At 38.0% G+C, this 14,287-nt stretch overlaps 1 protein-coding gene across 3 annotated transcripts in view; it reads left to right on the forward strand.

Annotated features, from left to right (window-relative positions):
- MSH3 (mutS homolog 3) overlaps positions 1-14,287 on the forward strand; it is a 118,128-nt gene that overhangs the window by 50,160 nt on the left and 53,681 nt on the right. For all 3 annotated transcript variants that reach the window (XM_086769898.1, XM_086769896.1, XM_086769897.1), the window contains 2 exons: positions 2,600-2,684; positions 3,264-3,373. In XM_086769898.1, the coding sequence (XP_086626024.1) occupies positions 2,600-2,684; positions 3,264-3,373 (195 nt within the window). The remainder of the gene's footprint in view (positions 1-2,599; positions 2,685-3,263; positions 3,374-14,287) is intronic.

Below are 14,287 nucleotides of genomic sequence, written 5' to 3' on the forward strand. Positions count from 1 at the left end.
TAACACTTTATCATCGTCACATGTCATTCTACTCTAAAAAGTCATTTCATGACTAGGAACTTCTTTGTCATGAGTATTCCCCAAAAGTTGCCTAGATCTTACTAGGTGCTTGTGTTTCTTTTTATTTCCTCTTTTCACTTTTCTTGACGCAGGTGGCATGATCCTGCCTTGCCTTGTCCCTCAGTAGTGGAATTGCCAGCTGTTTCCATCACTTCTATTTTGTGCTGTTTAAGTGCTTGAGACATTTCCAAGTCTGTTCTTTGAAACTCAGGTCACATTGTGACCTACAGAAGGAATTACTGCGTTGTGATTTTGAAGGGTCATTTTTGTTGGTGCACGAGATAGCTGATAGCAGCAAATTAGAATTTCTCACAATGAATTTGTTGATACCCTTGCTGCAAAGCCAGCACTAAATTAATATCTGTTTACAACCTCCTTCTTGTGCCATTTGATCCCTAAATTCCATACAAAGAGTGGCTTTGTTCACATTTTTACCAAGTTCTGATCCCAAGCTGAAGGAAGATGAGGGGGTGGAAGCAAAACATGTTCTGTGCTGTGACATCTGGAATTGTTGGTTGGGCATATACTGCAGTTGATCTTGGCTATTATTCATCTGCTCTAAGCTCTCAGTTTCCAGAGTTAATAGCAGGGTGGAGTAACTCAGATAAAGCAAACACCTGGATAATATAAACCACACATAATTTGTGCTGTGCGAACAACTGTAGCATATCTGATTGTGGAAGAATAGTAAATATACTCTGCAGTTGAGCAGAGTTGGTTGTCATTAAACACTACTGGAGAGCAAGCTTGCTGTGAAAACAATGTGCTCTGTGTTAAGTGCTCTGAAACCAGGTGAAGTGGGGAAACACTACAACCAGTAAATCCACAATCTTGAAACTCAGGTATGAGTGACTGAGGGTTGATAGAACTAGCCAAAAGCATCCTTTTCACTTTTGGGAAGAAATGAAAAGACATCGTTCTTACCCAGCTAGGTTTAAGAGATCACAGGCTTGAGCAGTGGCAAATTGAAATGCAGCAAATGGGGAAACTGCAGTTTAGAGAAGTCCTCGATGCAGAAGAGGTGCTTTTGGAAGAGTGAGTAGGATTTGTTGTTGATAGTAAGAATTGGGAGCCAAGCAGAAATCACAGTTTAATTTTTGCCAGCATCAGCAGTCATGACTGAAGATAATGAAAGGAAGTATTGTTTTGTTGCTTATAATATTGTGTACTTTGGAAAGTGTTGCTGCTTTTTCCTCCAAAAAAAGGAAAGTGTTTTGCTGGTCAGCTTTGTTGGTCGCTGGGATAGCACACTAGAGCAGAATAATTGTGAGTACAGTTCTGAGTCAGCTGTACTTCCAAACTATTATTGAACTTCTTGAGGACACTCAGTTGAATCTACTTCTTTTAAAAAAAAAAAAAAAGTTATTTTTTCCTACATTCTGTGGAAAATACTTCTAATTTGACCCATTATTTAGGAAAAAAATTTGCTAGCGGGCCCAAACACCCGCATGCAACAAAAATGTATAGCATTAGTCTCTGAATATTTCATGTTTCTGAAAGTTATAGTGCTGTTTTTGTTTTTAATATAGCAATAATGCAGCTGTTTGTGCCTAACAGAAAAGTTTGAGCATTTGAGTGCTTCCTCAGAGAGTTTGAAATTGAATGCACTGGAAAAAAAATTGTGAAAAGTCAAGAAAGCAGTTTTAAATCCTACCCAGCAAGTCATTCTGTTTAGTCTAAGACAATAGTGTGTCCTAGATTTTGTGCAAAGGGCAGTCAGCAGTATGATTAACCTAGACAATCATGACTTGATTTGTCAGAAGCATTTAGTGAGGACCTTGCACTTTGCTTCATGGTCCCGACTACCACATGTGTACGTCTGAGACTGAAATAATTTTCATATCTAATATGATTACACATCTAATGCAATTATTTTATTAACATTGATTCTAAACCAACACAACCTTTGAGTTGGTCTCATCCTGTTCTGTTAGGGAGTGTCAAAAAGTCAGTTAATTTTGCTCATGATTATTTCATATTAAAAATAAAATAAAATAGTTTAAATATACTCTATTTTTATTTCCTAAATAATAGCACTAACAGCCTGTTTAAATTTATAGTAGTAGTAAAAAAATATGAATATGTATTTTGGTATGCTGTTTTGATGATGAGTTGTGTTAGAAGTCACTTCCATTCTTGAAGTATTAATTCTTAGTCCTATTCCTGCCCCTAATCCCACAGTGATCATAACAGAACACTATCAGAAGCACATACTTTTTCAATCTCCTCATGGACTGAAGAGGGGGTACTTTCTTAACCGTTTAGTAGATCAGGGTTAGATAACAGGAGAGCTGGATTTTATTCTGAGCTTCGTCAGAGTCATTGTAGGAAACTGGGAAGTGGGTCATAAATCTTGTTTTCCCAAGTAGTAAACAAAAATAAGTGATTAGTGTTCGGTTCTTTTACTTGTTTGAATTTCTTACTTGATTTTTTTATTTTGTGTAACTAATTACTTCTCTAATCTGAGAAACTTAACAGTATTTCACCGTTACGTCTGTGCCCAAATTTAAAATGTAACACATGAAATTCCTCTCCCCAGCAATTTCAAACGGTTGTCAAGTGAAACTGAATACATGACAATTAATGGAACGACAATGAAAAATCTTGAAATTTTACAGAATCAGGTAAGGACAAATGTTTTTTTAATAAGGCAGAGATTTTCACAGCTGCTTGACATATTGTTCACAATGAAGTTAGCTAAATTAGTTTGCAGTTCTCACCCAGAAGGTTTAAATTATTCTAAATGGGATCAAACTGAAGGAGAATTAGGTTTTTAGAGGCATAAATCAAAGTTAATCTGTGCTGGCTTTTAATGGGAGTTAGGAACCTTACTGCACTTTGACTAGCAAAGAACTTTCCCAATGTTTGAGTTATTGAGAGACTGCAGTCAAGTGATAGCACTGCAGTAGGTTTTGGTTTTAGTTTTGTGCTATGCGCAGACCTTTATGCACATACTTAATTTAACTTGTTTATTTTATTCCAGTCATTTTCTAAAAAGATCTTCTGGCCAAAGGAAAACCATACTTAAGTATCTTATGAGCGTTGAAGGTTTTTGTAAGGCATTTTTGGTTTGATCCGTAAAGGAACGCGCAGCTGCCGTATCTTAAAGCCTGAACAGAATGTTTAAGTAGTGTGGTGAAGATTCTTTAACTACATAATTGATTGTTCAGGTAAAAATAATGATGCTATTTTTATTATTTTAGACTGATATGAAAACAAAAGGAAGTCTACTCTGGGTCTTGGATCATACTAAAACTTCCTTTGGACGTCGGAGATTGAAGAAATGGGTAACCCAGCCCCTCATGAAATCCAGGTGAGACAGTTCTTTATCTTAGGCTAAATCTGTATTTTAAAATTAGAATATGGAGCCTGCCCAATGTATTTATTTTTCCTGAAGGCCTGAGATCTATAGTAGAGTTTACACAGGAAATTTTATGATAGAAGATGCAGATGATATATATATATGTTTGAAAGAGTTAAACCACTCTGGGCACAGGACATCTAAATAGTTCAGAGTAGTTGGTTTGTAGCAAGTTAGAAATTCCTCTGCAGAAATCAGAGTGGGTACCATTCTAGTTCAGTATCCTTTTTCAAACAATGGATGAGGATTACCTGCTATTGGAGGATGTTTTATTCCTGACCTAGTTGGCGATGTCCCTGCTCCTTGCAGGGGGGTTGGACTAGAAGACCTCTGAACGTCCCTTCCAACCCTAACCGTTCTATGATGCTATGAACATAAAAACATAGAATAGTTTGGGTTGGAAGGGACCTTTTAAAGGTCACCTAGTCCAACCTCCCTGCAATGAGTTTAATGTCTTTCTTGCTTCACAAGTATTTGCATTCTTACACTATTTAAATTATTCTAAAATAGTTGTGGATGTTTCTGTTGTGTCTCTATACAAGGTATTGCATATGAGAGTATTTCTTTTTATTAGTTCTGAAATGTGGTAATTGTTTGGTCAGTCTTGTATTTTGAGCTATAGTTTATTTATTAATGCTTTAGAAATGCTTTATTTTGTAATAATACCATGCTTGCTTTCACTTGTATCTATCTTGAAATGGACTTCATCTTTTCTCTGCAGTTTCTCTTCACGGGCTTTATTGGAGTGTTGTATTTGAATATACAGTAAATAACATTATTGAGTCCATAAATGTTTGTTGCCTGCACTTTTTAAGGTTTTTGATCTGTTCCTTTGAACGTGCATTCCCTGAGCACTGTCAATGTAGAGCTTACTCAGTTGTCGTTTTGTTTACTTCAGTTATAGCATACAGGAAATTCCTTTGGTTTGGTTATCTAAAATACTTTCTCCCTCTGTTTTACTTTTGTAAAGATATTAAACGGTTTTAATTTTAATTAATTTTTAACAGTTTTTAATGGTGAGGCATACCAACTTTTTAGTGTCTTGTTGGTAATTTACAAGTGTTTCTACAGAAGCATTTTTTTTTCCTTGACCAATTTTTAATATGTTAAATCACTGTACTTCTGAAGCACTGCTGCTTGATTTTCTTATTAGCCATTTGTAAGGATCTGTTCTTAGTAGTGTAAGAAAAGCACAAAACTCTTCCTCCCCCCTATTTTATTAATTTAGAGTATTAGAGACTTTAATAATTTATAGGAGCCATACTGGTTAGGCTGTTTCATGCTGCAGTTTCTGGTAGGGATTTAATAAGTTGATTTCGGTAGGGTTTTTTTTGTTTTGTTTTGTTTTGTTTTGTTTTTCAGTTCTTCTGATAATAGCTTTTGCATATCTTGCTCACTTCAGAAAGACTTTTGATGTAACTATACTACATAGTATTAGACTTTATGGAAGTTGATTATGTGCCTGGTGTTCACCTTAAAAGCATATACATAGAATTTCTGGGCCACTTTACAGGAATAAAAATAAATAAATTTGTTATTTCTTTTCCTGCACTTGAGGCACCTTATGACCTTTTGGGAATTGTTTGTAAAGCTGTCAGTGGGGGGAGCCAGAGCACAGGCTCTGGTCTGGTGTGATGGCAGCACTCAGGATGGGGACCTGGAAAGGAGTACTTCTAACCACTTTGCTCCCTAATGGTCACATGTGTGATGCGGCAGGTGAAACACCATTCAGCAGTAAGACAGACAGAGTTCTTGTCCAGACACAGAAGATAGAAAATTGCTTGCCTGGGGACTTCAGGTCTTCTTTCTTAACCAGTAAATTTAGTTTAAATTCTCCCTTGTCTCAGTGCAGAACCAGCTTTACAAGTTTGCAGTTTTGGTTTCTTCTCTTTCTCCTCTGCTCTTCGCTACTTTTAGAGATGGATACTTCTCTTTTCCAACCTTCTTTCTCGGTGTAGAAGGAAGTTCTGTGGTTGGAGATTACAATAGTCTTCAGGTGAAGCTAAAAAAGCTGTTTTATTTCCATGTATTTTTCCCTTTCTGACTCTTAAGTTGTAATTTCACATACTTAGTGCATCAGACGTTTGGCAGTGTTGTTCCCAGTAATGCACACAAATGCACCTAGAGAACATTCTGTAATTGTAATTCACCGATGCCTCCTGGAGTGACGTTTTCAGAGGAATTAAGATTTCTGTACTGTGTCTTTTCCAATCAGTGGGTAGGTGCACTTCCCCTGGTGTATCAAGAAGTAAGAAGGTGTAATTACTGCTTTATGCCTTATAGTTGGAAATCACTTGGGATGATGACTAAACTTCCACAGGATAAACTACACAGTAGGTTGAATGAAAGTAGAATGTGTACAGATGGCTCATTTGGACAAACTTGTAGATAACCATTAGATCATCAGTCATGTAATACATTTAGAGACTAACAGTAAAAGATTTTAAGCATTAAGCAGGTGCAATTTGGAAAAAAAAGAAAGGCTTGACCAAGGAAGGTGTAATGTCCTCACTTATTTCCCTAAGTATACAAAGATGATGAGATAAGACTGTATGAGTCATTGAGGACTGAGCTTTTGAGGAGGAATCAGGAAAGTAATTGTTTTTTGTAGGAGTTACATCTCTGTGGATTACAGAAACGTTATCTTCCCTTGCCTATCTTGCCTTTGAAATGTAAGTTCCTTTCTTGCCTGACTTCTGTAAGGGTACTAAAAGTACAGGAAGTAGAAAGCTGAGTTGGTTGGATCATTTTTGACGGAATGAAATGTGCTGTTTCCCTGTCCAGCAATGGAGTTTCAGCAGGAGGAGTAGAGCTGTGTATGTTATCATACTCAACAGCAAAGAGGCTAAGAACTGGACTGAGGATACAGTTTTGTAACACAATGTGATCTTTCTGTGTTCATATGTGTGTGACATTTAAAAATAATTTATTTCCTAATGCAAAATTAATCTCAGAACCTCTGAAGTTGATGTGAAACAGTCATTGCTTTTTGAATAGCTACAGGGAGGGGAGAAAGATAAGCTTTACATAGGCGTGGTTAAGTAAACCTGGATCTGGTTTGCATCTTTCTTGTTTTGTTGTTGTATATTATGGATATGTTGTCCTTTGGCAGTAGTATAAAAGAAATTACAAGAAAGTTGTTGCCCTGCACATAGACAATCTGAAGCCTCATCTCTGCAAAATATGTGTTTCCTTGTCTCTCTGTTATATCCATGGCTACTCCCTCCCACCCTCAAGTTTGCATCTCTTTTTCCTGGGTTCCCTGAAGCGTTATCACTGGCTCCAAGCTATACCAGTGCTGCCTGCCTAGTCTGGAGTCCTAACAAAATAGAAAACTGTGGAACAAATATTGCATCCTTTTCCTCACTGAGTATTAATCTGTGTCTGTGCCTTGCTCAGCCGTAGATTCTTGCACAATTCGTAGGAAAAATTGTTTCCTTGAGATCAAACAAAGACCTTCCTTGTCTGTTGACTAGAATTCAACAAGGAGTTAAAAACTGAAAAAGACGGATGAGTAGCACAATTATATGGACATTTGTTATTTCCATATTAGATCAGGCTGTAAAGCTAATAAAGCTGTGACTAGGTGCTTAAAGTAGAGCTTGAGATAAATGATGGATGTAACATACCGCACTGAGCAATTTATAGCTGCTATAGGGGAATATATGTAGAATTCTGTTCCTCTCTAGAGAACTCTGTGGCCCATATGTATAGAAAGCATTGCATAAGACATATTCCCCCCTCCCTAGTCTATTCTTGGAGAGGTAGAATATCTTTTAAATATCAGTAGGTGGACATCATGAAGTGTCACTTCTAGTACTGTAGCCAGGGAGAAGGTAGAGACTTTGCTATCTGAGTGGAAAATAACTTGGAAAATGCTGGTGTTTGCCTTTGTTGCAAGTGTTTAGTTTATGAGTTAGAAAAGTATCTAGTGCAAAATTTAAAAACCTGGAGTGTGATTGGCGGATAACTGGAAGTTAATAAAATGTTTGTTGTGTGTATGACTTGAATATATTAGTTTGCACAATGCTTTCTCTTTTTGGGGTGATACTTACTGTTTTTTGAGGGTGTTCGTGGTTTGAAGTATCTTAAACAGACTGAGTAGTCCACAAGTATCTAAACTGTATTTCTTTAATATCCTGTTGACTCCCTCAGTTTTCTAATATGCTGTGTATGATGTGCAGAAGCCAATGTAATGAGGTTAATGATAAGATTATGGAGAGCAGAATGCCCTAGACGTAGAATTCAGAAGTCGTGCAACTTCCAGCACGGCTTCGCCCTTGTCAGCTTGTGTTGAAATAGGATAAAAAAAACCAACACTCTCGCCCACACACACAACTTCACATCTGTGTTTTGAGGATACACCTGTCAGTTCTGGTGTACTGCAAGCCACTGAATATGCGTAATGTACTGGAGTAAATGTAAAGCAAAAAATTAAATAATGTTGTGTGCCACAGGAAGGGAGCGGTGCTCAAAGGTTTCATCAACGTTTTGGGCTTCTACCGTAACAGAGAACTTGTGAGATAAAAGTGAGCAATGCCCACCCCACCTGGAGGCCGGAGGTCCCTCTCCCTGCTTTCTGTGCGGACTCCGAGCTGGTGGCAAGGCACAGCCAGCACAAGGCTCAGTGTTTTCTCCGTGCCCCCAGTGCACTGCCATGTCCAGAACCCTGCTGGTATCTCTGGTGCTGGGGTCATGGAAGAAAGCTGGGGACAGAGAAGTCTCTCGTAGTTCCTCCAGGCTATTAGTAGGAATCCAGAGGCATGGATTTAATTCGTTAGAAAGTATTCCAGACCAGATCAAATACATGGCAACAAAGCATCTTTTTGGGTGCCGCAAGGGGTCCATCAGCAAATCAGACACTGAAAGCCCTATTAGGGTGAGCTCAGTTTTTTGGCCCCAGATTCACCCCAGCCTGTCAATGTATTTAATCTTTACTGTTGTGTAGCTCCTGTTCTTGTCTCCAAGACACACTGTTTACCAGAAATGAATGTGGGACTTTAATGGTTGGAACTCTCTGTGTAGTTTCTTGCCTGCATTTATTTGTAGTCAATTTATACTCATTTGATCTTTTTCTAGTTAAAGCTGGTGTTTAAATCTCAAGGAAGGAGAAAAAAAATGTGTGTATTTAGAGAGTTATCAAAAACATTTTAACCTTTTCTTTACAAGCTGGACAAACCAAACTTTTAATTATCCCTCAAGACCAGCATTTCCATTTTTTCTTGTGATTCTAGTAGCCTTTGTTGTGCCCTGTTTCTTCTGGTTCTGGATGAAATTGTTCTTTTATTGAAGCTGAGTGGAAGTGTTAATAATTTCTATTAGTCTTAATATACATTGCCTGCAAGAGCATAGAATGACTGTAGCTTTGGCAAATTCAGAACTGCAGACAGTTCTTTATCTACCACTGAAGAAGACAAAGAGTGTACATTGCTATTACTAACGGAACGTGACTTCTGTTTGGACGACATGTACTGCAGAACTGGGAAGAAGAGAGTCCCTTTATAGCGAAGTGAGCAATGACATGTCGTTCTTAATATAAAAATGGCTTGTTCTAAATCCTCTCGTTTTGAATGTATTGAGTGCTGTTTATTTAAACTTCTATACACAAAATACAGTCCTAAGGAAAGTCTTTCAAGTTTGGCTTTGTCCTTATTCCCATAATGAAGAGATCTGTGCAGTAAAACAAACTACCTGAAGGTCTTTAAAGAAACCCATCTTAATTCAGAGTTTAACTGGTTGCCATTTGATAGCATCATCATCCAGAGCTCGATTAGAATCTTCTTTTGCAGCAGTGATTTAGGAATAAAATCCATCCATCCACCCTACAGCAGAATTTCACAGGCTAAATTTTCCTCCCAAGAATAAAGATTTTATAGCATCAGTGCCAATATAAAATGCACAAATGCAGGTTACAGCATATGCCTAAGATCTCGAAATTGTTGTGGTAAAGAAAAAGATTGCAGTGTCATCACATACATTCATTCATTTTTGCTAGCTGTGTTTCGGTACCATTTGAATGCTGTGCCTAATTCTCTATAAATGTAGTAATCAGGCATTCATTCATGTTGTCTGAAGTAGCTAATGGTGCCCTTTTTTGGCACAAATAGCTGAAATACATTGTGTGTGAACATAAGCAAAAGTGTTTGATTACCATTTGCATATTTTATAGATTCTTCTAACAGATGTGAGGACAAAGTTTATAGAACTTGTATATTGCTGTTAGGTATTTGAGATCCATTCAGGAATATTGTCTTCTCATGGCTGCATGTTTATTTAGGGGAACATTGGACCTCTCTGGAGAGGGGTATGAGAAACAAGCAGTTTTGAGAATAAATTACTCTTTCTCCTGCATATAGGAAAACAGCAGATCCAGAAGGATGTTACTTTTTTTTTAAGTTTCATTTAAATTTCACTGTGGTAATTAGGGTATAATTACCCTTGTTTGTACTTTTCCATTGTTGCTAATGCATAAAACTACAGTGGTCACAGCACAATTTAACAATTCAAGGTTTATCCATAAAGTTAGCCAGATTCTAACATAGACGCTCAAGTAAAAAAGCCAGCGATAGACTGCCTTTTTTTGTTTGCCTCTTCTTTAAAAAGACATATGCAGTTTATTGATTGCATAGTGGTAATTCTACCATGGCTTTGGGTTTTGTTGGCATTAATTACTTGTTACGAAAGAGTGGTTTAAAGCAGGAAACACTCTGTGCTATTGACATGGCCTTTGACTTGATCAAATCATAGAAAGGCTTTGTTTGTAAACTGTGTTCTGAAGGCAGGTCAGGAAAACAAAATGTACAAGTGAAACAAAATGTAAACCAACAGAAATCAGAGTAGCGTTCACCTTGTCCTGGGTTTGAAAGTAGTCAGTATCAGAGGAGAGTGTGGGAACAGGGCAGCTGAGTAATGTTACATCCCCAGAGCATTCTTCCAGCTTCCAGCAATTTGCAGTTCAGAGGCTTCCCCAGACACAGCTGATACCCATGTATATCTTACATTTTCCCAATGTTTAAGTAATACCTTTTCTTTCTTTGAAATTCTGTAGTTAGGCAGGCGGCTGCTAGGCCTTGATCTAGGTAACATAATTCATGGAAAGCAACGTTTGTTGTTTCATACTCTTTACTATGTTTTTTAAGGTGTCGAGTTCTTGTGACTGTGGTCACTGTGGTCTCTAAACAGATTTAATAAAATGAATTTCAGTTTTATACATTCGCTGTATTTGAGCTGTGTCCTTACCATGATGAATGAGCTCATACTTTGTGCATTTATCATAAGACATTTCAGATAAATTTGTATTTATTTATATTGTATAAAAATAAAACCTTATATGACTGAAAATTTTCTGTGGTTCTTATATAGCAATTACGTTATCAGTTTCACTCTGCTTTAAAGGTAATGATATATTATCACATCTAAAATGTTAGATTTGCTTCACTGTGTGAGGGATCAGCAGATGTTAGTGCAGAAGCAACCAGCAGTGCCATTTGTTAGGATGTTCAGATGTTAATTCAGTGCGGTGCATTCATATCTACATCCTTCTGCTTTGTCAAAATAATTTTTAGTTCAAGATTAAAATATTTTTGTATTTGCTAATTTTCTGTATTGTTCACAGATCTGGCAGCAGAATAATACCAGGGAGTATCTTATGATTTAATTTCAAGTAGTTCTTTTAAATGACTGGAATAAAAAGTTCTGCAGTTAGATTTTGTTACATTTAAATACATTGCAAAGTGATTTTATTATTGTATTAATGATGCTCTTCTTAGATGGAGAGTATGACAGAAGTAAGCGAATTGCCTTTAGTCAGCTGACTTATGTTATATTATGCCCCAGAAGATTGTTTGGAAAATTGGATAGAGCTCAAATTGCTGACATGTTTTATAGAGATGGGAAAGAATAGGCTAATATCACACCTAAACAGAGAATGAAGTAGTAGCCAGTTTATGAAATGCGGGACAGTTTCTTAGCATAAGCTGTTGAGCTTCTTTGTATAACGTTAGATTCAAGTGTTCTAGTGGTGGTATTTTTTTCAAGACCATGCAGAGATTAGAAACCCCCAAGTACATCAAATGTGCTGAATAACTGTGCAGTGCAGAACAAATTTCTTTTGAGGTGGGTTTAACAGCTGATCGGTGTAATGTATTTGGGCTGAACAAAATGTTTATTAGTTTAAGTATAAATATTTAAAGTTTAAAAGCATACTTTGAAATTCATCGTCTGTCTGTTTTTATAATTTCTCTTCCCTATCCTTCCGTCCTCATACATGTGTAGTTTTACCTAGTTCTTCATGGTATTTTCTGGCTTTTGAAATAGAAATCCCGTTATGTTTTGTTCAGAGGTAGAAAAAATGGGTCATTTTATACTGGATGCCATTTTCCTGGCCCTTTCTTATTTGTGGGATTAAAGCAGAAAAACTGTATGGATGCTTAGTTTTAGATTACTGAGCTACAGTAACATAGCCATATGTGAGGATGATTAAAGTGCAGATTAAGCTTTGAAGAGAGGAGTTTTCTGAATATCTGCATCTATTTTACATATTACTGTATGTTTTCAATTGGGCACACAGATACAATCATGCTGTTTAAATTAAGTGACAGTGTTATGGAACAGAATTCTGCTGCTTACACATGCTTTTTATAATAAAAATACAGATTATTTTCTTCTTTAAGATACATGTGTTTATAATTTAACACTTCAGTGTTAACACAGGTGAGTGTTCAAGTACAATGAATTTAATAATTCTGCATGAAAATGTAATTGTGGCTGATGGTACTGAGCTTTCAGAATTTCAGTGTAACCATTTGCTAGCTTCAAAGCTTTGGATTTGGGATATTTTATTACTTTGTCACTGATACCAACACTTCTCAATTTCCTTTCCGTTATCCAGCTGTAGTTTATGGAGTGCCTCACTAATTAGTGTACAAAGCTTAAATCTCTGCTGTCTTGAATACACTGTGAGGATGCCAACAGCTTGCTCTTTGGTTATGTGGTTGCATAACTTTTAATAACCCTGCCAGTCTACACCAGATACGTGATTGTGGCTCTTAAGGATCGGATTGAAAGCTTGGATGTGTTTTGTGCTGAAAACAGCCCTTACAGGTCTGAGCAGTGGCACTAACGGTACCTGCTGTCTGCTGCTGTTGCTTGCAGGTTGCCTGGCTGCCCAGAGGAATGGGAAAAATGTTTAATTTTGTGCATTTGGCGTTGCTGGAGGTGTGGAATGGTGATGAGTAAGAAGAAGGTATTCTTGTGACCTGCAACAGGGCTGCTAAGCAGAGCTTACAAAGTCTGACATTTCTGTTTTCCTCAGGGCTGGGATGAAGCAATCTTTTAGGACAGTGGAATATTTGGGGTCCTGTGCAGTGATTGGAGAGTCTGCTGTCCAGTTAAGGGTAACAGAGTGAGTTCCCAAGATGCCCCGGGGCCAAGGCAGCAGAGAGTCTGTCTGTCCCCGGTTTGTACGGTGGCTGTGGAGGGGTGCGTCTACCTGCGCTCCAGGCAGGTGATGGCAGGTGGGGCACTGGGAATCCTGGTGTTGTACAGTAAGGCTGCTCTGGGAATGAATATGTCGTTTGTGACAGATGAAAGGATGGGTTTACTCTTTTAGAATAAAGCACTATGTCACTGAAAAAATCCTGGCACTTAAATGCTGTTAGATTTATGTGTATCCAAGTGCACATCCAGTCATGATGTTCTCCTTTTCACATGCCATGTAATAAAATTTCAAGGACTCTTAGATTTAGCTGTCTTCTGGGCCAGAGGCCTCTGACTTCCAGTCTGTTGTAATGTCTGCAACCTGTGGAGCTTCCTAATTTCATTGATTTCCTCATGGATAGTATTTGTTAGCAGCCACAGTGGCCAGTGCCATGACAGTTCTGCAATAAAAGCCTTGGGCAAGACAGGCAATCTTCCCCAAAATTTTGTGTTTTGACTGCATACTTATATTTTGTCAGTCTGTTCTGGCTGAGCTCTAAGCATCTCACTGGTCTGTCAGAACAGACATAGGCTGGGCTGTTTGTCTTCTGCATACTTAGCTGGCATACGAAGTGTCGGTATCAAAAGAGAGCTTTCTTCTTAACCTGCAAGGGTAGACGGACTCACATGTAGTAGTGTGGGGATTTTTGAACTTGTTTCAGGGGGAGAATGTTGTGATGAGGCTCAGTTGTAATTCTAGGAGAAAACACAAGGATTTTAAAATAAGCACTGGGATGTCTTGAGGACTTTTAAAGTTTCTTGGAACATCATGTTTCAGATTCAGCCTTACTTCCCAGAAAGTTTCCAAATGCCAGGTAAAGCCTTCCAGTGCGCTGGTACCCGCCGAGCATGCCCAGTGGCACGTTGGTGGGGTGCTTTGGGGAAGCATACGATCTGGAGCAGATGTTTTTGTTGTGAAACCTCAGCAAATCTTAGCACAGCTTTCACCTGTGTGCTGTTTTGTAGGGCACACAGTTACCTCAGAGATAAAGCCTGAACACAGAAAAGCTGCATTCAGAGGAACTGTGTTGTTCAGCTTTGACACATCTTTCACAGCTGTCTTACAGTGAACTCGATACCTTTCGCTCTGTTTCCTTTGGGCTGCGTGTACTGACGGTGCTCTGGTTCACTAGCTCCCAAAGAAAAACTCCTAACCTGTATGTTTTGGATGCACCCATGTACCCCTAATCTCAGTCTTTTCCTAGAAAGCCGTATTGAAGCAATTTTGTTGCACAAAAAGCAGAAACTGAGTTTACCTTAACTCTGCAATCTACAGGTGGTTCATGGATGTATTGGAAGCTGTAGCTGTGCCGTTAGCAGCAGTGTAAACTGAGGTGAACCTTGACAATAGGTTGTCTGTTTTAAAGCTTTTTTTCTGACAGTGGCTGT

The sequence above is a fragment of the Chlamydotis macqueenii genome, chromosome Z, assembly GCF_036417535.1.
Source record: "Chlamydotis macqueenii isolate bChlMac1 chromosome Z, bChlMac1.mat, whole genome shotgun sequence".
NCBI lineage: Eukaryota > Metazoa > Chordata > Aves > Otidiformes > Otididae > Chlamydotis > Chlamydotis macqueenii.